Raw genomic sequence first — 24,485 nt, 5'->3', positions numbered from 1 at the left:
ATCATCTATGGTGGATTCACATTGGAACTCACATCTAAGATTTCAAGTGCATGTTGTATTTTCTCTTTAATCTGACTATAATATTGTTTTTTAGATTGGATATTATGCATATTGCTGTTATATTGCTTATTTATAATACAATGACAATTCTGAAGTTGCATTGAAACTCAGTATTTTAATAAGCATTCTGATTCATTCTTGGTTTATTCTGCTGGTTTTATTTGCAAATGATGTACGTTGTTTTCTGAAATTTATTTGTGAGCAAATTTCAGGAAAATATCCATCTGGTATATTACAAGTTTACAACACACCAATGAATGTACTTGCATAAATTTGAATTTGAGTTTTGTTCATCTTTATTCCAATATATACCCATACACTCAGCAACAATTTTCACATTTTGACCTTTATGCTTTGCTTTGGAGTGGCACAAGTGATTACATTGGCCAGTTTCCTTTAAAACTTATATTCCACTCCTGTCAAGTGCATGCAATTGCACTATAGTGCAGTTTTTGTTCATTTTTGCCAAAACTTGTATTGAGATGTGCACCTTTACATTGGTTGACATTTTTTTGGCAGATTATTTACCTTTAATCCCTTGTTCTAGCTCTAATATTTGCCTTGTTAGATTGGTGGAAGTCTCCTCTCTTTAGGCCCTAGAAAGAAATTGACTATTGAAAAAGAAATGGCATTGATAATCGTGAAAAAGGTTTGAGTATGGCTGCCAATAAGAGGAATTTTGAGAATTTGACATGTACGAACCTTTCCTTGAAAGCTAAGAATATGGTCACATGAGCACAAAACCTTGCAACCAGTGCACAAGATTTATTGCAAAGAAATCTTAAGAAAAATGTTTCAAGCAAAGAAAATCCTACTAAGAATTCATCAATGCCTTGTGAATCAAGATAGTTGTTTTCCAAGTCACTGAAATTTATCCACATTTGCTAGGGATACTCTATTTCCTTCCTAATATATCTTGTGAAATCTTGCTATTGCAGCACATCTTGAAGAATGATGACCATTTCATTCTTTGTTCCTCCATACATCTGATCCTCTTCATCTACCGCTTCAGCACAGTATAGCATAAGCTCATTGAGCTCTAGTAGCGCTTGGAAATGAAGTGTTCCAATCATATATGCCAAATTTCACTTGAGTTTGAAATTGCGAATTAATGCTTGAGTAGGAACAGTGCATAGTCTATAGAGATGCCCATGTAGAACTCCAATAAACTTAGCTGATTTTATATTAGAATTCTTTGGCCATATCATAACATGACCACTTGCAAATGCAATGTGATATCCCTCATCTTCCAATGCTGATACTGAGACAAGATTTCGTTTGATTCCTAGAGCAAATAGAACATTATTTAATTGTAAGGAGACAGCAGAATTTTTTTTTCGAGATGCAGTTCCAACCCCATCAACTGAATAATTTGAATCATCTCCAATAGTCATTTCATCGAATGAATTGCTTCGCGTCAATCCTTTTAAATGTCCCCTAAACCCAATAATGTGTCGAGATGCACCATTGACAATTATCCAAGTGCTATTATTGGTAGGTACGTGACTTAATAGTGCTGAATAGAATAAGAACCCATCTAAGTCCTTTTCTGTCACAATTTTGCCAACTTCAGAAAAAGAAGCTTGAGTCTTAGGATTATGTCTACTTTGATTTGAATAGTGTCCATATTTGTTGCAGGTATAACATTTGACTTTCGTTATGTCCTTTCTTTTCTTGAATGTAAGGTTATTGTGAAATTCTTTGGCTTTCTTTCTTTTGAAATGATTTCTATTACTTTTCTTCTTTGAGGATTGTGAAGCTAGTGCGTGAATTTCTCCAATTGTAGAAGCTTTACTGATCCCTTTTGCAATCAATCTTGATTCTTGTATGCAATCAGCTTGTAATCGGTCAAATTTAGGAAATTTAGATCTTGCACTAGCTCCTTGGATGAAGAATTTCCTCAAGTCAGGAACTCTTTTTAATGCCAACATTGATAATTATTTGCTGTCGACGATATGACCAATAGTGGAAAGTTGATCTCTTAAATCTGAAATTTTCATAAAGTAGCAAGTGACAGATTCTCCTTTGGCCATCTTGATATGATGTAATTTTTGTTTCAGTGCAAGTCTCATGCTTGTGTTGTTGATTTCATGCAAACGTTCTTAAGTCATAAACATTTGTTTCGCTGATAAGTAGGAGATAATTTCCACAGCAAGTGAAATTGTGATATTGCTATCAGGATTTAACTGTGTGATTTTGAGTCAAACTCATTGACCCATATTTCATGAGTAGTGTTTCAACATGAATCCATCTCTCATGAGAGTAAATGGAACACTTAACACTCATTGGATCTAGGTGATGCTCACAGGGGTGAAGCACTGGGACTTCCCACGAGGTCACCCATCTCAGTACTACGCCAGCCTAAGCGCGCTTAACTACGAAGTTTCCTCCATGGTTAAACCCAAAGCTTGCAACCCCATTTGCAAAACCTTCACCAAGTGTTGTACCTTATGAACCATTCATAAGTGTAGTACTAGCCTAAGCGCGCTTAACTACGAAGTTTCCTACATGGTTAAACCCAAAGCTTGCAACCCCATTTGCAAGACCTTCACCAAGTGTTGTACCTTATGAACCATTCATAAGTGTAGAACTGAGATGGGTGACCTCGTGGGAAGTCTCGGTGCTTCACCCCTGTGAGCATCACCTAGATCCAATGAGTGCTAAGTGTTCCATTTACTCTCATGAGAGATGGATTCATGTTGAATCACTACTCATGAAATATGGGTCAATGAGTTTGACTCAAAATCACACAGTTAAATCCTGATAGCAATATCACAATTTGTTTGGCTGTCTCAAGTTTGGAGATGATTGGAACAATGTAATCCTTTACGGATTCAACTATCATCCTCATTGCCTTGATATCATTTTTAGTCCATTGTGCTAGCTCATTTTTATCAGTGGGTGAATCATTCTATTCTAGAACTAGCCAGCCAAGTCATTTTCTTTCAAGGCAAGTTTTATTCTAAACTTCCAAGCTGTGAAGTCTGAAGTGCATCTTATCTAGCCTATCTTCAACTTTTAAGCCATCCACCATTTTGATTTAGGAATATAAAAAAATTGGAGATCAAGTATTTTAAATTATTACTGTTATTTGCCTGATATATGTTTCACGTATATACATATATATGTATATGTACATACATACATACATATATATATATAATTTTTCACTTTTCTTAATACATATTTTGTATTGGATACGTTGAGGATAAGTTCATGTCACTATATGTATTAGACTTTAGTGACTGATTTTATACACACACACACATATATACACATGCATAAACATTGGCTGGCACTTCGAGAAAGGAAATAATTTTCCTTGCCTATGTGGAGAGTGAAAATAGTGCAGGCGGGACAGTCCAAGTACGACTTGATTTTTTTATCCTTTTGATCGCTTCACCTTCTATTCCTTTCATTCACTATATATTGTCTTTGCCAGATACGACTAGCCTAATATATGAAAGGGTAGAGTGAGGACTGACGTGACATAAGGGTCACATCGGTCAGAGACCGCATGATTAAATGTGTCCAAATGAATAGGTTACTTGGTTAGAGGAGATGTTTTGATGGATTAATTGGATGGTAATCAAAACATGCCATATGTCAATTACAATATGAATGTTAATTTAAATCATATGTTTAATATGATGCTTAATATTCATTTAATTATTGTGATATTATCACTTAATTAATATAGTGAATTGATAAGTGAATAATTTGTTTTTCAATTACTAAGTTAATATATTAATAATTTAATGTCACATATAACATTTGAGGCATTATTATAGATTAGGTATATTAGTCTCCTGATGCTAATTTTCAACAAGCAGACCATGCCATTGGCTTGAGATTTCCCCTTCTACTAAAATTCAATACAAGGTTCAGATTTTCTCTGTAATAAGGAGATCAAGCCTTGTAATAACCACCCCTTTTTTTGTTTTTTGAGGAGACTTGCAGACTACTAAGTATTATCAATTAGAGTGGTTTTTCTCAACATGGCATTTTGACAAACACTTAGCCAACATGCAACTATAAATATGCAAAGTCTAGAACCTTGTTATTTGTTGATAAAATATTGATTTTGCAATAGAAATGTTTACATACAATTGCGTTATAGTCTTCAACAAATATTTAGAACTGGTATTTAAAAATTGCAATGCTCAAAATGAACAGTATGATAGAAGGAACCTGGACGTATATGCCGCAGCAATCTGCTGATGAAATGACAGTCCCCAAACCTTTAACCAGCGAGAGTGACAAGAAACACAATGCAACACTATTCGTGTACTGTAGCAGCACTATTCATGGCACTGTAGCAAAAACACTATTCACACACACTGTAGCAAAACACTATTCATGCGTACTGTAGCAAAATCACTATTCACGCGCACTGTAGCAAAATCACTATTCACGTGCACTGTAGCAAAACCACTATTCAAGCGCACTGTAGCAAAACACCATTCACGGGACTGTAGCAACTTCTGACTTGAACTTTAGAGCTCTCTTCTACTATGTGCAAACTCACCAATAAATCCCACTGTGTTTTCCTAAATGAAAACACCCAATAATACTCCTGATTGTGTCTTTCAACAACGAAGAGAATACTAGCAAAGAGGGACTTCATCCTCCAAGCCCAACAATTAGATTTCCTAGAAATCCAATAGCATAATAGTAATATCATCCAAGCATGCCCCAACTCATTCCAACCAAGAGACTATAAAGTCCTCAAGGAAGTCGACTTCATTTGTATGAGCAATGTGGGATAAATGGGAAACACCTTTTTAAAACAACTTTATAATAAAGTGACTTAATTGATGTCTTTTATTTAATTATCACTTTATAATAAAGTAAATTAACTTCGGCATTAAAATCATATAAGAGTTGAACTCGGAATACCATGTATAATAGCTCGTCGGAAAGAGCTCAACTAAAACCACCAAGCCAAACACTGGAGATTTCCATATCACTTGACTCCCACTAACTTACTAAAAATAGTAACTCCTGAAAATACTGCCAAATGAGCTCCCTAATCACTTCATTAGCCTACGGAAGCTCCTATCATAGGCTAATCTACTGACCCTGATGGTCACATTAAGTAGGGGACATTACAAGCCTGCTCCAGGCTTGAAATTCTTTTTACAATTTGGACACTATCCATGGCTATTGTCAGGTATATGTTGATTTTGAATTTCCATGGTTTTTAGATTATGTGTTGGGAGTCTCATTTTGAGGCGAAAGTTAAATTATGACATATATTCTTTAAACACCACTTGTGATTTACATGCTTACATTGATAAAGAGAAAAACAATTGTTTGCCTACGGATCAAACCTAGAAAATGTGAGCAAAACTTTTTTAAGGACTTCATCTATTTCAGAAATACCTCTTAAGAAAAAATGCATAAGAGAACATTTCCCATTTCTTAGGTTTATAGTTGGCCATGGAGCATAGCTTCAAAATGGCACTGAGATGCCCTAAATAAGTTTAACATAGTTTCTCACTAAGTTGAAGTTCAAATTAGTAACAATTTAGATACCTGTAGCACAACAAATACAACACCTAAAAGGCTGACATTAGAAGACATCAGTAGGGTCAATAAGTTTAACAAGTGTAATGTCAAATATTACTATAAATTCTGACACAAACAAAGGTAGTTTCAAAGGTAAATAAAAATTTAATTTCATGCATTTATCGTTCTCAAGTATTCTAATTATGCTAAGAAGTATCATGGGCAATGCTTTTAGACATAAATGATTTAGTTGGAAACCTACAAAAGAGAGAATGAAACAGTCAGATCTTGTCTTTTACTGGGTTTTAGTCTACATCAAGGTTTAAAGCATGCAGATCTGTATTCTATAATGGAGATCAAAGACAATCACCATAGTTATTTTATCATATAACTAATCAAATATTTATGCTTCAATATAATTGACGGTTCAATATGCAATGGTAAATTTGAGAGTAGTTACCCTTTCTGTTAATAAAGTATCTGACATTGTACTAACCGTTTTACCAACAATGAATGCAGCTGTTGCACCAGCTGTGGACCCAATTGAATCCGCAATAAAGCCAACAGTAAGTCCATACAGATACCCACCTCCAAGCTGAAACATGAATTTCATCCCAAAGACCAAAACAAATAGCAAGAATTAGTCTAATAACATCCACTTGTTCATTAACAGAACGAATAATTCATAAACATAAAAAATTGTAATTATTTAATGAAAGAGGAAAATGATGACTTAATGGTACTCAGACATAAGTTGTTCTTCAAAAATTATTATTTACGGTCATATCTATACTCAGACTCCTTGGGGAGAGATTAAAGATGTTGGGCAGCAAGCATGGAATAAAGAAATGGGTCATCTCAGCAAATTCCAAAGCGAGAAGCATTACAATGTCACATATGAGTAATGACATAGCTTGCAGACTCGGACTTGGAGCTCTGCAAGCCCAAAAAAATTTGACACAGTAACTTAGGAAGTACTAAAAGTTAAAATTTTGAAAAAAAACATCTTTTGCAAATTCAATTATTAAATTCAAAATTGACATCTCAAAAGAGAAAATGCATGGTTAGGGCAAAAAGAAAATGTGTCAAAAATGTATTTTATAATTTTAATTAACATTTTACTTGCATTTTTCCTACATCTGTACAAACTCGCACAGAAAAGAAAAAACAAAGAGTACTCAGCAACTCTTGAGAGTACATGCTGAGTTGGCAAACTATGAGCAATGATATGTTACATGACGAGGAATGGTACAAAATATGAATATAGTGGGCTTCCGAGAACACAAAGAAACCCCACTGGAGAAATATTATTTTACAAATACTATGGGAGTACAGGGAGAGGAAAGGAATCTTAAAAAGAAATATTTTGATGCAATGTGGACATGCTGAATTTAGTCTGCAACAAAATATTTATCAATCCTGTTGAGATTAACGCAAAAAATATAGTTTTCTAAACAAGATGGGATTATGACCAAAGACTACAAATTCTCTCGCTCTCTCAATCTTCAATTACCTTTATATGTTCCACGCATAATTAGTAAAGAATTTGCAGTTTATCATGAGAGGATTTCTATAAGTGGCAAATTCCATCAACAAACACATAATTCTTACCCACATCACCTCAGGGACATATAAATAGCCATGCAGTAATGTTCTATTAATATTTGTTCTACTTGATAATGTGTATCAATGGAGGGTTGCTAGTAGATATCCACTAAATTAAAGCTTAATAAAATTTAGTATGTACTTGCCAATCAACCTAGCATATAACTAAAACATGTTTTACAACTTACTACTTTGCACCCAAATGTTTATAGTTTTCTATGTTTAGAACATTGAATGATAAACTTAACACTTCAAATCTTAAAGTTCAAAATCAAATTTAGTACAGCTGCCCAACTGGTTTTGTGCACGTGATACAAAATCATTAGTTCCACGCCAAAAATCCAAGTTCCATTTGTTGAAGTTTTATATATGTGAGAGAGAATATCTACCTAAGATGATAAGTCGTGGTTCCTTGAGATTCATCTTTTGTTCTTTATATGAAGAGACATGTGACGCAACATGCAAAGAAACATGCATTTGGAAATATGAAGAGACTAGCATTCGGAAAATAAAAAGACTTTCGGTAATGATATGAAGAGTCTCTCAATTCAAGATAATATGATTGCTTTGTGTGATATGTGTTGTATCCAATTAGACGCATTGTACTCAGACCTCATTATTTAATAAAAGCAATATTCTTAATGTTACTAGGTTTTACCTCTCAAGTTCGAGGGTTTTCCCAGTATAAATTATTGTGCCTTTTTGTGTCTTATTGTTCTTTATTTTGTTTATTGCTGTTTATCTTTATTTTTGTGCAAAACATTAACAAGGTGTCAGAGCGGGTTAGATAACAGCAAATAACAATGAGTAGTTATTGCAAATAGCAATGAGTATTTTGTACTCAATCTATACATGTTAATATTGTAGCCTCGATAGAGATCATATTTACCTGAATGAGTTCCGAGAGTTCTCTCTGAGATTCTTCTACTTCGTTGGGCTACAATAATCAAGTTGGGTTGTTATCTCTTGTTCCTGTTTATTCATCTTGTTTGTGAGTTGCTTCTTTAGTAGTCAAGATATGCTATGCACTGTCCTGTTTGAGACTCTACATTTACTTCTTGTCATGTTTGGTTGGAGTTTCAGTTTGGAGTTTATTAGCCTTAGTTTTGAGTCACCATTTTTTTTAAAAATCGATTCCCTTTGAAACCCAAAATCCTACATCAAGCAAGCCCTTCTCGGTTTCTTATTTTCAAAAGAGTCACCATGCTTTGCATATAGAAGCCGATCTCATGATGCTTTTTGCAATTCTTGCTTTTGAACCGCTTTGAACTTCTTGAACCTCGGTTCAAAGTAGTTCAAAACAGTTCAACCAAAGCATTTTGACACTAATCTTTTTCTGCAGGTGGGACCTACTAAGTGCAGTGGAGATGTTTACTTGAACCTCTTTGAACCTCAGTTCAAAGCAGTTCTATTACTAGAGATTTTTACACACTGAGGTTAATGATTCCCAAAGGACAAGCAGTTCCTGGGGAATTAAATGAGGTGTCAGAAGTAATGATTAAAGGTTTTGTCCGATTTATTTTTGTTCGAGACAGAAGATCAGTTGTGATAATGATTAAAGAAGGCAAATCTTTCATTTGGGAGTCAAATTAGATGTCAGAAATTTATAATTATTGCAAGGACATTCACAAAGGATGATCATTTAATAAAGATGTCTTGTCACAATTTCAAGCGTGCAAATCCAACCGCAACATTATCGCCATGAATACCTCATTATGAGGCGGTACTTTCGCCATCCCCTTACCTTTTAAAGCATAAATTTCCCACTTAATTGTTTTATCATAAGCAATGGTAAATCAAAAGTGGAGCAGTAATAAGCAAAGAGAAGAGGTCTAGTTTTCTTTCAGCGGAGTACAGGTGAGAATACAAGAAATCCCTTGTCCTTTCTTCTCTATGTTGCTTTGAAGAACATGAGAAGTGTTGGGCTTTTATTTCCTTGTTTAGGATGAGGTCTGTTATGCATTTCTTTGAAAACATTTCCAGTCTTGAGTGTAAGAGACTCGTCATTTCTAACACTAATTTAGAAGACATCAAGGTTGAGAAGCCACAAGAAAAATTTCTTGAGCGAGCTGATGAAGTTAATGGTTGTTTAGAGGTCCTAATGAGTGGTCTAATCGAAGCTGCTACTTTTCCACTCGCCTTTTTAAGTCCTGAGCTACTTCAGTTGTGTATTAATCACTATGATGTGAGAACCAAGAGTATTTTGAATAAGGACAGAGAACCAGTGTTGTCCATCTCTAGGGAGACTATCTCATCAGTGTTATGTCTTCCTGAGTGTACCTTTAATGCTTTTAGCCCTACCCAGTCTCTGGTTGAATATCAAGAAAAACCAAACAAGTATTGTAACATGTTGGCTAGGAAATGGATAGAGACTAATTATAAAATTTGCTCAAGACCACCCAAAATAATTACCAAGGATCATATGAAACCCCATGTTCATGACCTCATGGTTTTGTTGCATCGAGTTAAAGGGTCTGTAGATTTTTTCCTCCTTGAAGATTAGATGTACCGCTACATAGAGATTACCTTGAAAGGAGAACAACTTTTAGATTCGGTGTAATTGATAGCTAGTTCACTGAGGAATCAGCTCAAACACTCTAAGATATCCAAAGAAGATTTCCATATGTCTTCCTACCTAACCTATTGCATTGCATGGGTCAGCAATATTATTTCCCTTCCCCATGAACCTTGGAATGAAGACGTAACTATCTATCAGTATTGTCCCCTGCTCCAAAAGGATAGAGTATAGGAAGAATTTAGGAAAACACATGATGTTCTGATAGAAAGTGTACATTTGAACCTCAAAAAAGCACCAATGCCAAGGATATCCCTAGAGGCCCAAAAGTTGATTCAAATGTATGGAAGTTATTTCATTCAATTTCCTAAGTTTACATAACTACGAGCAGGGGGATTTGAAGAACCAATGAAGTTACCTCGGTATGCTTTAGATTGTTTTATTATAGCTGAGAAATGTAGGCAATTGTTTTTCGTGATTAAGGATGATCTACCCCAGGAAGAATTGCAGTCTGTTTTCGTTGTCAAGCTTGGTTATTTAACTTGTAGCAATATGATTAAAGCCTTTGTGATTGGAAGCGACTTGCTCAATTTCAACTTTGGATCCTATCAGGGAAGAAGGAATTTTGAGAGGAAAGGGTTTGTAGCAAAGGTACTCAGTTTGAAGAGTCAACCACCAATGGTTCCTCATTTAGAAGATCTGTGGCAAGATTGCAATCATGAGAAAGAGGTGGTAAAGAGGGACCATTCAAGATTAGCACTTCCACAAATTAATTCCTTGAAATTGAAGTTCAAATTGGAGGGGATAATTGAGGATAGTTCGGATATTGTTGAACCAAGATGGGAAGAGGCAAGTGAACAAAAGCAATTAGAAGTGGATTGGAGCCCAGGTGAAGAAGATGATATAAACTTGAGTACCAGATCTATTCTCACCCATACAGATAATTGGTTAAGGAGAAGAAACATGGAGGTTGTCAATGAAAAACAAAGTACAAAGTCCCCAAAGACGGTTTCTTTCTCTGAAACATTAACCTCTGACATCCCAATTTCATTTCATATTGCAAGTAGCACTTCGACCCTCAAGAAGCAGAAAAGAATGTCTCCTAAACAAATCACGGCTTTTAGAACTAGGTCTAAGACCAAATCTGAAGCACTCATGCAACAGGAGATTCAGAAGGAGAAAATGACGACTCAAGGACAAGGTCAAGGAGAAGAGCTCACCGTTCCGAATAATCAAGATGGAGAGGCTTTGAAGTCAGATCAGCCTAATTTGATGACTCCTCCCAAAGGAAATCAAGGGATGACCACTACTTCCACCATTCCATCATGGTTATCTAATTCAGTCGGCAAGAAACGTAGCCTTCAACCGATGTCTACACCAATTAAGGATATCATCACAAAATATGCAACCCACTCTAAAAGCAAAAAGATGAAAAGTGACACGCATTTGATCAAGGACCCAGTGACTAGAAAGGTGACGGCAGAGGTGACTACCTATAAATAGAAAGATGAATCTAGGGAGATTGATGCAAAAGGTTTCAAAGTCACTACTGTGGAATTGGGGGCAATCACCAGAGATACCGGGAATCACTTCTTCAAATTTTCTGCAGATCATATGCTAACTCAGTCTGAAAGGGATAGCAAAGAAAAGAAGGAACTAAAAGGGTTGGTGATCGCTGTGGCTGCATACACAGATTCCCTAATGAATTTGGGCGCCCTTTCATTGGTTCAGACTCCACAATCTTTTGATCCGAATTCATCAGATAGCCAACAATTGGTTAAGAAAATGCAAAGGGGAAAATTACTCTCAAACACAGTGCAAGAGTGGGTGGAATCCATAATAAAGGAGGGTAGTAAATTCATTCTGGATTCACTACCACGTACACTGAAGGAGAAGCACTGTTGGGTGAGGTCCAAACCCTTGTTCTAGTGTGGGAAGCTAATCAAAGTCAATGCCAAGCCATTGTGTTTCAAGTACATGAAGTTGAAAAATATGGTGTGTTGGAGTTTCTGAACGAGAATCCCATGAAAACCGTAGATTCATGCATGTTGTTCATCCTCAAAAGTAATATGGGTTGGAAGGATTCAATTTACAAAGGAGCCATTGAAGAGATGCGATCAGTGGAAATTGAAATCGTTGGAATGCATAAAGAGCTCTTGAGAGATATGCAAATTGTCAACCCTACAGGTATTCTACAGTTTGAGGATGGCAACATGGACTCCGAGGTTTTAACCAAAAACTTCAACGACACAATGTCTGGAAAAAAGGACAACACCCCCACTTCTAAAGATTTCACCACTCTGGCCAACATTGAATCAATGCTATATTTGAACAAGAACCTTATGCCAAATCAAAGCCACAGGATTAAGGAGCTTAAATGGCAGAAAGATGCCTGCAGGTCAAAACTACTCAGCCTGAAAAATCCTCACTCTCACACGATGCAGGAATTTGCGAGTGCCTTCAAAAGTTGGAAACTAGTTAAGCAGACCATGGCAGATGGAGGAAAGGTTGACGAGGATGTTTAGTTGCAAACAATTATTTTCCAAAGTTTGAATTTTCAAATTGTTTCTTTTTCTTATAATTGTTCTCAACCGAAAAGCTGGGCTTTAATGGAGGCCTTTTCAAGTTTGTAAAAGACTATAAATGTAGGAGCATTTGGCTAGAACAAGGGTAGATTTTGGTAGCCTAAAAATAATTTGTTAAAGTTAGTATTGTTTTAAGTCAGTCGTGTGGAAATAGTAATATATATGAAGGTCCTCTCTTAATTACTTTGTTCTTGAGAAGTCTTTTTGAATGTATATATCTATCCTATTTTGTAGTGCTTCAAAACTTAACATTTGAGCAAAATCAGTTATGGTTACTTTGTGAGCCGTGATGGTTAATTTTGTATGACATCTACTACTATTTCTCTTGCTATTTGTGTTATTTCTCATTTCCCAAATTTAGTTTGAGTTGTAAAATTTAAGTTCATGGCTAAATCTTGATTACTTGTGCAAAGACTGTAAGCTTTTCATTTATTGATTTTCTAAATCTGTAAACTATCATCTCAGTACCCAAGAGTACATGAGTGTCCCTTAAGCACTTTCTAGCAAAAGTGTGCATTTAGTTTGTGTTGATCTTTTAAATTTGTTGATAAATCATTTGTAAAAGGAGTTGTACCTGTAAAAATTCAAAGGGAAACGATTAACACAGCATTTACCCAACTGTTATAAACTTTATTGAATTTTCCAACCTTGGGCATAGATTGGATTATTGATTTAGTAGGAAAAGACAATCTGTTCACTAACAGAGTTGTATTTAATTCAAGTTGCAATTGTTAATTGTCCATCAAAGAGCTTTTGTTGTTAAGCTTGAAGAGCACACGATTATACTTGGGGGGGCACTAAATCAATTTAATAATAATCTTGCCAATTTATGACTTTTATCCACACAACTTCAAATAACTTTAAATGTTGAAAACAACAATTACAAACATGAACACTGACGCAATGATTTTATGTAGAAACCCAATGCGGGAGAAAACCACTGCAAATAAATGTTTTTTATATAACTTTGTTCTTTTACAATGATTTGTAGCCTATGACCTACTAGAGGCTACAACCTCTATGCTTATGAGCACCAACTCACTGGAAGCTCCAACTCCCACACTTCACAGGCACCAACCTACTAGAAGCACCATTTCCCTCTGCTCATCTTCGTAAGCACCAACCCACTTCACACAAACTGCTTTTCCACCTTGATTGTGTTGCTTGCATCAACTAATGATGGATAATTAAATCACTCCTGCTTTGAAGTCAGCCAACAAACACTTTTTATCTTCTCACACTTCCTTTTGACCTTATATATAATTTTATACACACACACACATCAGATAAAAATCTGATTATATAATTCTTTATTCCTCTTTTGCTCTGATATGAATATATATATATATATTCTTTTAAACTCTTTTCCCTCCTGTCTTTCTTACTTGACCGCTGACTTAACCCTCTCTTCCTTCCTTTTTTTCACTTCATATTCTTCTAAATACTCCCAACTCCTTTCTTATACATATCTATTTTTTATTCACTCCATTTTTTCTGTCAAATAAATAAATATAAATCAGATAACAAATCTGATTATATATTCCTTTTTATTACTCTTCACTTACATATGTTTCTCTTACACATATTTGAATCTTCAAAACCAATTTCTTATTTATATCTCCTTGTCCTAAAAGACATTCCTTTGCAAATGAAAAGACATCTTTATAACTTTATTAACAATTTTAACTTTTCACTCAAACTTTATTACATAAAATATTTTTTATTGCCTCTCATAATAATCTAGGCTCTTGTTTATACTTCAACTGCTGCATACAAGTTGACTTAAGACTTCATTGCTGTTATGATCTGGACAACATCACTCAGCAATTTGAAAGTGCAATTTGTAAGTGCACCATACTGCATGACTCCATCATCATTCAAAACTTTCTGTGACATTAATATCATCTGCATACATCTACCCACGGCACCATACTTTGAGAAATCCTTGAGATCTATGCATATTACATGACATGGAATCATATTATTGTTGTGTTGAATCTTAACTCCAAATTTGCGAACAAATGAATCTCTGACTTGTAGAAGATTATCTGGCTTTTTATCCGCATATTGTTGTATACTCCTTGCACACTTTTACTGCTTTTGTTTATGATTACAGGCTTTCTCAGAATTGTCAGCAATACCCTTCAACGCTACAATATATCCGTTGATCCTCAATATCTTATTTCTATTATTGCTGTATTTCTCAGATTCACGTTATCTGTTACTATATCTGTAGAATTTGACACTTGTGTGGCTCCTTTAATCTGTTTCTATATCTGTGTGGCTCCTTTAGTGCTGCTAGAAATCATCATTTAACATATCCATTTATAAATATATATCATTGCTTCTATCACACTGGCAATTTTCTTTCAAAGTAGTGATGTGGCATGATGTATTCAACACCATTTATTGCTTGTTGTAAACATGACGGAATAATATTTGAGTTTGTGAACCCCTTATATACTTTGACACTTGCCCAGATTATCATTGCTTTCTATGTTTGTCCCCAGCGACTCATATGCATTCTTCCATTTATGAATATGATGTGTGATTCATGCACAACACCATTTCTTGTTTAATATGTTCACTTAGCATAGGTTCTTCTCACATTCACGTGGCTGTTGGCATTTATTTCTGACATGGAAGACCAACAGGATGCACATATTTCTTCACATGATATCTAGGGTACGTAGTCTGTGTTTAGCTGTTCATTTTTCTTGCATATTTCCTTAGACGCCAGTCTCTAATATCACTGCCATTTTGAATCGATGTTCATTCAACTTTTGATAAGTTTTATATCTGGAGGTCTGCAAAACATCTCTCTTATGTCATTGTACTGCATCCATAGTATTTCATGTTTACAGAAAGATTCCTGGAATATTATCAATCTCAACATCATTGTGATGGCAAACTTAATTCTGTTCAGATCTGGACTTAACTCTGCTCATAACTGTTAACTTTGCTTTGTCTTCTTTTCACACATCGCACATTCAAATAATTTGAAGCAACTATGTTATTCAAAAACTCTTATTCATAGTACAATCTCCAACACAATACATATGATTTGTGATCTTACAACCATGTTATCTTAAGTAGATGTCCTCTTGACATCATCTGAAGTAGTAGTACTCTTGACATCAATGATAATTTCTTTATGTAGCTTTGACATCAATGACAATAATTCCATCAAACCTTTATTATGGTTTTGGTGTATTTTGTTGTGCTCAGATTGTTTGTCCTGCTCTCTGTGAGTGCTATGGTTGCATGATGGCATCTCTGTATTTGGCTTTCTTTCATTGTCGATGGTGGTTAGTGTTGTATCTTTTGACTTTCTTTGATGAAGTTTCTTTGCTGTTATCATGAACGTATGCGAAAAGGCATGATTGACTGTTGGCATTCTATGGCTACTTGTATTATTGTAACGGTGGACATTTTGTATGTGATTGCTTCTTCCTTTAGCATTAAGGAATTCTCTGTCTAAGGCTTGACAAAGAAAAGAAAAAAAATTAGTTTTTTTCTGACAGAGGTGTGTGATTATCGGTTAGTGACTGTTGGAGAGCAACCTGTCTGTGTGTAAGGTGTAGAGATTAATAGAGGCATGTGGTTGGTTTAGTCTTTTGATGAGTGGTATTTTCTGCCACCTTGTGTATATGCAGAGCTACACAGTGTGTGTGTAGAGATTTATTGAAATGAAGATTTTGTATTGGCTTCTTCATCATTATAGTGGCGTTCACTATAGAGCCAGAGGCTCAGGTGACTTAGATGAAGGCTCTATTGCTCAAGGGGTTTATCACCTGGAGAGTGTTATTCTTTGACTGCAATAAAGAGATGAGTATTTTATGATTATACTTTTGAATATTATCATGAATTTTATGCAGTTAATTCATGAAATAACATAGAGAATAGTGAATCATGTATACCTCTAGTATTTATTAATCTCTCTAAAATGCTTCCATGATGGATTGAAAAGCATAAGGATGATGAGAGATTGCAATTTTGAGAATTCAAGGCAACCTATCAAAGGGATAATGCACTAGAAATGAAGTTGAGACTGAAAATATTCATTGCATAAAGGGAAAGCTTGATGAACTGAAGAGGAAGGAGCTTTTTAGGTTCATTAAGAACCAGAGGGAGCTTGTGTGGCAGATGAAAAGTGCCAAGTCCTTTGCAAAGGATGAGCAGGTTCATGTAGCAATGTGACTGCAAAAGATTCTTGTTTGGTCAAGCATTGAAGTCTTTTGTAAGTTATTGTGATAGTTTAGCTGTGAGAATGCAGCCCCTATTGAGAGGTAGTCTCAGTGTTCAGTTGTTCTTATTATGTACGATAATGAATTCTTCTTTGTGAGACAAGTTTGAGGTGAAATCCCTTGTTAACGAGTTCTCTATGAGGGAGAAGTTCAAGGTGCAATCCATTGTTAATGGTTTCTTTTGAGGGAGAAATTCAAGGTGCAATCCCTTGTTAATGAGTTCTTCACTACCAGAGATGTGAAATCCCTTGCTAATAAGTTATTTTCTGCAAGAGAAGTTTGACGTGAAATCCCTTCCTCCACCCTCTAGGAGTAGCTATGGTAGATACACCCTCTAGAGTAGCCATGGTGGAAGTCATGTGAATCCATGACTTAGTTCTCTTTTGTTTCACCTTCTGGGAGTAGCCATGCTGAATGGCATGCTGAGATGACAGTTTTATGCTAAGTAACATGGTTTGCCGAATTTTCGGCTTGAAGTTTGAAACTTGGTGAACCCTAAAAAAATAAAAAATGAAGTTAAAAATTCACAACAAATTCGTACGGCAGAGGAAAATATTGTCGTTTTGTGAAAATAATAATTTATTAGTCATCGTCTTAGGGTTTTCGGCCAACAGTATTATAAAAAACCAATGCCCTTCACTATGAATGCATCAACAAACAACGACCTATTTTCACTATTTCAACGTTTGAAGCAAATGAGTTATTGTGGAAATTGGAAACGTTATTGCAGTCTGGTTTAGCATCTAGTTTGAAGTGGATGATCTATTTTCACTGTTTCAGCGTTTGAAAATCCCTTAATCTACCTGTCGTCGTTTTCCCAACTACTCTGTTCACAAAGTTTGAAAGATCAAACTGCCTCCCGATTGCTCTGCTCAAACTTCAAATTGTTGCCGAGAGATACTAGGTAGGTTTCGAGATTTTTCATTTCATTTGTTTCCAGTTTTAGGTTTATTATTATTTAAGGATATGTATTTTAAATTGTTTATATTATTTATATTGTTTATATTGTTTAATATTTCAATATTGTTTTATATTGTAAATTGTTTATATTGTAAATTGTAAATTATTTAATATGTATTGTAAATAGTTCAATATTGTTATGTTTATTTATTTATTTATTATTTAAAACATCATATATGTTTTGTTTTTACTTTTCTTGATTTTGTAAACTCAAAACAAATAAATTGTAAATATTATATTTAATAATTTAATAATTTAATTTATTATTGTTTCTTTGAAACTATAATTAATTAAATTAGTAAATTAGTAAATATAATAATTTAATATAAATATTTGTATTAAACAATAAGATATCAAACACCAAAATAGTAATAGATTTATATTTTAATATTAATGTTTATTTAAAAACAGTAATACTTTATTTTATATTAAATAATTTCGTAAATTTATGTTTAAATATTACATTTATTTTTTGTCAAGTTTTTATATTTTATTTTGTAATTATTTAGTTTTGTATGTAATATTTTTTTTAGGTAAACTACAAAATAATTACACTGATTATCTTTATTTATTATTAATATTACTAATTAATTTATAATATATTATTTTATTAATTATTTTTTATTTTTATATGAAAATACTAATGTATATAAATAATATAAAGTTATAAACGTAGAAAATCTATTATGCTTTTATTCTATATTTTAAATCATATAGTTTAAGGATTTTATTTTGTTAAATTTAGTGATTTTACTTTGTTTTTAACATACTTTAATTTAATAATATTTTTTATATTGTATGTCCTTAATAAAATTTGGTATTTATTTATGTTTCATTATAGAGTTTGAAATAATTATTTCTTATATTTCATTTTAATATCTTAAAAAAATATTGAATGATTTGAAATAAAAGTATTAATTCTTTCTTTTGTATCGTGCAAGATGTAATTGAATGGCTCCCAAAAAATCTAAGTCTGAAGTATGGAAATATGTGGCAAAAGATGGTGCTAAACTCTATTGTACTAATTGTAAGAAAGATTTTACATGAAGTATATTTTCCAGATATTAGACGAAGCCATTATTGAAGTAGCAGTGGAAAATGTGGTTCAGGTGGTTACTAATAGTGCAGCGAATTGTGTGGGAGTCCGGAACCTGATTGTAGAGAAGTACCCACAGATTTATTGGAGCCCATGTGCAGCTCATTATTTGGATTTGTTGCTTCATGACTTGGCCAAGTTCCCATGGATACATGAAGCAATTTATAGAGGGAGAGCAGTTGCAAATTTCATTAGAACCCACTGTCTCACATTGAGTCTTTACAGGAAACATGCATCTAGAGAGTTGTTGAGGCCTTGTGACACAAGGTTTGCTTCATTCTATATCACATTGAGGAGGGTAATTGAAAAAAAAGCAGCTTTGAGATCTGTGATTTGTTCTAATGAGTGGGTAACTTCAGCGCTTTCTAAAAGCGACAAGGAAAAGAACATAGAGCAAATCATTTTAAACAGCAATTTTTGGGAAAGTGGATCAAAGGTTTTGAACATATGTGGTTCAAATGTTGATGTTCTTTGTACGGTGGATGGTGACACTCCTTGCCTTGGCATGCTTTATGAAAGCATGGATTAGTGTAAAGAGTCGATTCGGAGAGCACTAAAAAATGTGGAAGCAGACTACATGGAGATATGGGACACAGTTGATTTCAGGTGGAAAATGATGCGCACACCTCTACATGCAGCAACTTGCTATTTGGAGCCCAAGTTATTTCCTATTGATAGACAAAGTGATAGTGAAATTATGGCAGGGTTTTATAATGCCATTGGCAAGTATGAGCGAGATTGAGACACCGCAGCTATGATCATAGACCAATGTTGGAGACTTTTTGGAATGGAAACAGCACAATATGACATGTCACGAGCTGAGGTAACTGGGTATAGATGGTGGATGAGCTATGAGGCACAAACTCCTAAACTACAACACTTTGCCATTACAGCATTCAGTCAGGGAGCAAGTTCATTGGCATGTGAGAGGAACTGGAGTTGTTTTGACCACATTCATTCTAAAAAGAGGAAGAAGCTGCTGTCTAGAAAGTTGGGAGATCTTGTCTATGTTCGTAGCAATTTGAAATTGCTCATGAACAAATCAGCAAAGGACTCCACATCTTCTTCATAAAAGGGAACTTCAGAAGACATGGCCACTGGACCTCTAGAGGAACCAAACTTCTTGGATGATGAGCTGAGTAGTGACACTGATGATTCTACAGCAGATCAGCCAAGTGCTCTTGATGACTTGGAGCTTTTTTGAAGCTTTATAGTATTGACTTTTGACTATAACATTTTGACAAAAACTATCTCTGTACTTTTGATAATTTTGAGCTATTTTGAAGTTCTAAAGTATAAAACATTGATCTATCTTTTGGATGGTAAAAGAACTTTGTAATCATGATTTCACATATTTCTTATGGCTTATATCTTATAAATGTGATATCTTTTTTTCTAATGATTTCAGATCTATTTTGTAATCTCAAACTATTTTGATTATATATTGGATATATTGTTGGACATGAAGAGATGTTTTCTTTTATATTTTTGAATTGAAAAGTTCCTTGCATTACACTCAAATAAATTAATAAAAAATATCATATACTAGTATTTTTTTGAAAATTACATGAGGCGGATTTAATGTCAAATTTTTTTCCAATTTTTTTGACTTGTCGAACTTCATAGTTGTCGAACTTGAACTCGAACCTTGAGACTTAGGTATTATGTAGAGAAAATATATTATGGGGTTTAGTTACTAATTTTTTTGTTGCAGCTTCTTATGTTTGTCATGGTTTCTTGAGATTCATATGTTGTTCTTTATATGAAGACACATGCAACATGTGAAGAGACACATGTATGGAAATATGAAAAGGCATGCAATATGCAAAGAGACATGCGTCTGGATATATGAAGAGACTTGCATTTGAAAAATGAAGATACTTCAGTATGATGCCTTTGTCTCTCAATTCAACATATGTATGATTGCTTTGTGTGATGAGTGTCGTCTTAAGTTAGATGCATTGTACTCAAACCTCTATTATATACGTGTGTGTGTGCATGTGCGTGTGTGTGTGTAATTAACTTAAAGAATGAAACTTCAAACATGGATCGAGGGGAGGGGGTGTCTGTGTGTGTTCAGTAATTAAGTTAAAGAATGAAACTCAAACATGAACCGGAGAGAGGGGGTGTGTGTGTGTTCATTAATTAAGTTAAAGAATGAAACTTCAAACATCGACCGGGGGGGAGGAGTGTATTCAGTATTAATACATTTGCTATGTTGGAATTTGAGGGGATATATTCAGTGTTGAGACATTTGCTATGTTGGATTTATGCACATTTACATGGTACACTGTATTAGCATATACCGATTTCATTATTTCTCACTCAACAAAGTCTTCCTATTTGCATGGAATTGCTATCCACACATGCCCAAGAGTTACGAACTGCTCATAAATACATTTTGGAGAGGCTAGAAGTGACTAGCACAGCTGCTGTTACACCCAAATCCAGTTTGTTATTACAATTGTAGGTTACCTCCACCAAGCTGTAAAATAAATCTCGCCCCATATCCTTCCCTTTTCTGCAGCATTATCCTTGTTAACATAGATCTCTTTGTCTACAAATAATCTTTTTAACACTGGATTGGCTGTTGTCATGATATATTTCCATTGCAGCAAGTTGCAAGCTGGTAACTGTAAAAGTTACCTAGAGTAGTACTTGTATGGATAAACAGGTAATCTTCATTTCTTATTATTTTCTTTTAAATAGTAATCAAATCCTTCATAAATATTACAAAATCAGATCTAGTAGCAGAAGGTAATTTTGGCTAAAAACAGTTTGAAGCACTAGAATAATGGTTAATATAAAGCTAAGAACTAGTAGTGAAATCTTTGTGCCTATGGGCAAATACAAACTGAAAGAAAAACTATGTTGTTTGTTCTCAGGTCAAGGCACAAGACACGTCCACATTTTACACTAGACATGAGGTTTTCTGTTTTCGTCTACTGGGAAAGATTTAATGTAGAGAAGCCAAAAGCATAATCACTTTTTAGCTAAAATCAGAGAATAGGAAAAGGTGACTACTCATTAAAAAATGAAAATTTGAAAATTTGCGCTAGGATAGCATACACACATTAATGTAATCTAATAAGAAAACTGCATACGAAACTACAATTTGTTTACCGTATTGGTAAAGAAATCAACGCATACAAACAATGGAACAGAATAGCAAAATTATATTCGCATATGCCAGACATACATTATGCTTCATAAGATTAATGATAGTAGATGATTCATGATTTACAATGATCCCAGACGAGATATAAATACTATCCGCCGAACCTTTCCAGAGGAGTCCGTCAGCCACAAACATTATGTCCGCTACAAACTATTTACCCGTCGGCTGCAAAATACAAAATACCGACGACAGTCAATCCGTCGGCTACAAAAACACCGCCGGAACCATCTAGTCGGCTGACACCATCCCCCCCAAAAAGAAAAGTCGTCTCCGGACGACAATTACAAAATATCTGAGACAAATTAATAAACAAAATACACTATTAGAGTGACTACAACAAGAAAAATCTGCTTCTGTCACATCACTTCCACATTCATCCCGTTACATCTGGAGCCTCTGCTAACACAACACTGCCTCCAATTAGATGATTAGCTCCTCCCGAGCTCTCTACACATCCACCAAGACAGCCTCCCGGCCAACACCTACTCCCAGTGCCTTTGGTACACAGAAAGTCCATGCCTGCAGCCACTTCAACTCTTCTCAATTGGTCAGACTCCCACGACTGATATTTGCAACGACTAGGGGTCCAGGGGCAGCCACACAAAATTGCACGAAACACACCATTTCTGCCAATTCTACACTCCTTCTGGCAGCCACTGATGCTTCCCCTTCCCTTTGGCATCATCTGTAACTCATTCTGAACAATTTGATTTTGTCGTCGTTTTTTTTTTTTTTTTTTATGCAACCCCTCCTGCTTCTGTTTGTCTGTCGCTGTTCCCACTCTCTACAAGTTCCTCCTTCCATCGCTTTTGTTTTCCTCAGCCATGTTTTGTGCGGAACACCGACAATACCTCTGGCTTAATCTTTCTTTTTCTCCCACGGAAGCTTGCAACAACTGAAACTATGAACATTCACCCATATGCAGACTGGAAAGAGGTCTTCGCAAGGCGCGTGAATACCCAGCATGAAGAGGACCTCCGGACAGGTGCTGCAGAGCACCTCCGGACAGGTGCCTGCGGAACACCTCCTGCGGACCTTCGGACAGGTGTCGGCAGAACACCTTCCGCAGACCTCCGGACAAGTGCCCGCGGAGCACCTCCAGACAGGTGCCCGCAGGAAACCTCTCGCGGACCTCCGAACAGGTGCCCGCAGAGCACCTCCGGACAGGTGCTGCGGAACACCTCCGGACAGGTGCCCGCGAAGCACCTCCAGACGACCTCCGGACAGGTGCCCGCAAGACACCTCCCGTCGACCTCCGGACAGGTGCCCGGTGCCCGCAGAACACCTCCCGCAGACCTCTGGACAGGTGCCCGCGGAGCACCTCCGGACAAGTGCCCGCGGGACACCTCTCGTCAACCTCCGAACAGGTGCCCGCGAAGCACCTCCAGACAAGTTTTTTTTTTTTTTAGGGGTCTTTTCTTTTTTCTTTTTTTTTCTTTTTTTTTCTTTTTTTTTCTATTTTTTGCTTTTTTTTTTTTTTTTTTTTTGGACAAAAAATAAAATAGAAAGACAGCACCTCAATTTTGCCTCCAGGCGTCGCCATTCTGCAACGACGACGGAGTCAGCTGGCCATTCTGTGACAGCAACGAAGTCTTCCTGGCACCATATATTTCCAATTTAAATCTGTTGACTACCGGAGGCACCTCTTGCTCATCCAATGTCTCCAATTTTATCACCCGATTGTCACCGACCTCCCAGGTCTGATATGGTCCAACCCATCTTGACTTAAACTTTTCCTGTTTGATTTCATCCTGACTGTCGTACTTGAGTACCAACTGCCCGCTGAAACCTACTGAGTTTGTCATGCCACGCCTTATATCTGTTCTATGTTACCTCCGTCGCCCACTGTGCCTGCAGTCGTCGCACATCTAACTTATTTCCTTGTTGTCGGTACCCTTCAAGTAATCTTATGGTGCGATGCATTCTTTTCCTCCTGTGCGGTCCGTTCACCGTGTATCGAATGTTGGGATCTTTCTTTTTTCTGGGTCTGTATTGTATGTCCTTCCCTTCTTCAGTCGTAACCTCCTTTGCGTCATCCGCTTCTCTGTATTCCTTCGGACACTCATTTTCCTCCTTTTTCTCACCTTCGTCGACCCTTAGCATATTACAACTCGGAAAGAGTTCGTAGTCTTCTATCTGCCAGTGGTAAAGGCCATTCACCGAGTCCAGGTCGTCGTCATTCAATCCTCCGTCAAGTCTCAATACTCCTTCGTCCGGTTCCATTCTCCTCTTTCCTTCATCATCACTCTCGCCTTCACTGTTAGAATCTAACGATGCTGCCTCCTTGCCGACCATTTGCGTGTGCAGATCAATTATGAATCTTTTGTCTCCATGCTCCATTGATAGGGTATTTCATTTCCAATCATGTTTTACTTTTGCTTGCAGCAACCAATCCCATCCCATAATAGCATCATATCCTTTTCTTTTTAATGGAATGACCACGAAGTCCAATAAAAATGGTTGTGTTCCAATAGTTACCGATTGTGCCTTCAAGATTCCTAATGGTTTGATTCCGTGTTGGTCTGTCGTGAGCAACTGGAATGCAGGTGGCCACAATGCCGGCTTTCCCAACTTTTTCCAAGTATCCTTCGGTAACACATTCACGCCAGATCCTCCGTCAACAATTGTGTCTGTCAGAACCTTTCCCAAAATCCCCATCTCGACAACCGTCGGATGCCTTCTCGTTGTGAGTGCCAGAAGCATTGGGTCGGTTGTCGTCGTCGGACTA

General features: G+C 35.9%; 1 protein-coding gene across 2 annotated transcripts in view; it reads right to left on the bottom strand.

Annotated features, from left to right (window-relative positions):
- Positions 1-24,485, bottom strand: part of LOC149572810 (uncharacterized) — a 232,135-nt gene that overhangs the window by 124,117 nt on the left and 83,533 nt on the right. For both annotated transcript variants that reach the window (XM_089813891.1, XM_089813892.1), the window contains exon 4: positions 6,068-6,166. In XM_089813891.1, the coding sequence (XP_089670017.1) occupies positions 6,068-6,166 (99 nt within the window). The remainder of the gene's footprint in view (positions 1-6,067; positions 6,167-24,485) is intronic.

The sequence above is a fragment of the Cupressus sempervirens genome, chromosome 2 (genome assembly GCF_028749045.1).
Source record: "Cupressus sempervirens isolate cs-2001-9-10 chromosome 2, ASM2874904v1, whole genome shotgun sequence".
NCBI lineage: Eukaryota > Viridiplantae > Streptophyta > Pinopsida > Cupressales > Cupressaceae > Cupressus > Cupressus sempervirens.
This window is presented reverse-complemented; position numbering and strand designations above follow the sequence as displayed.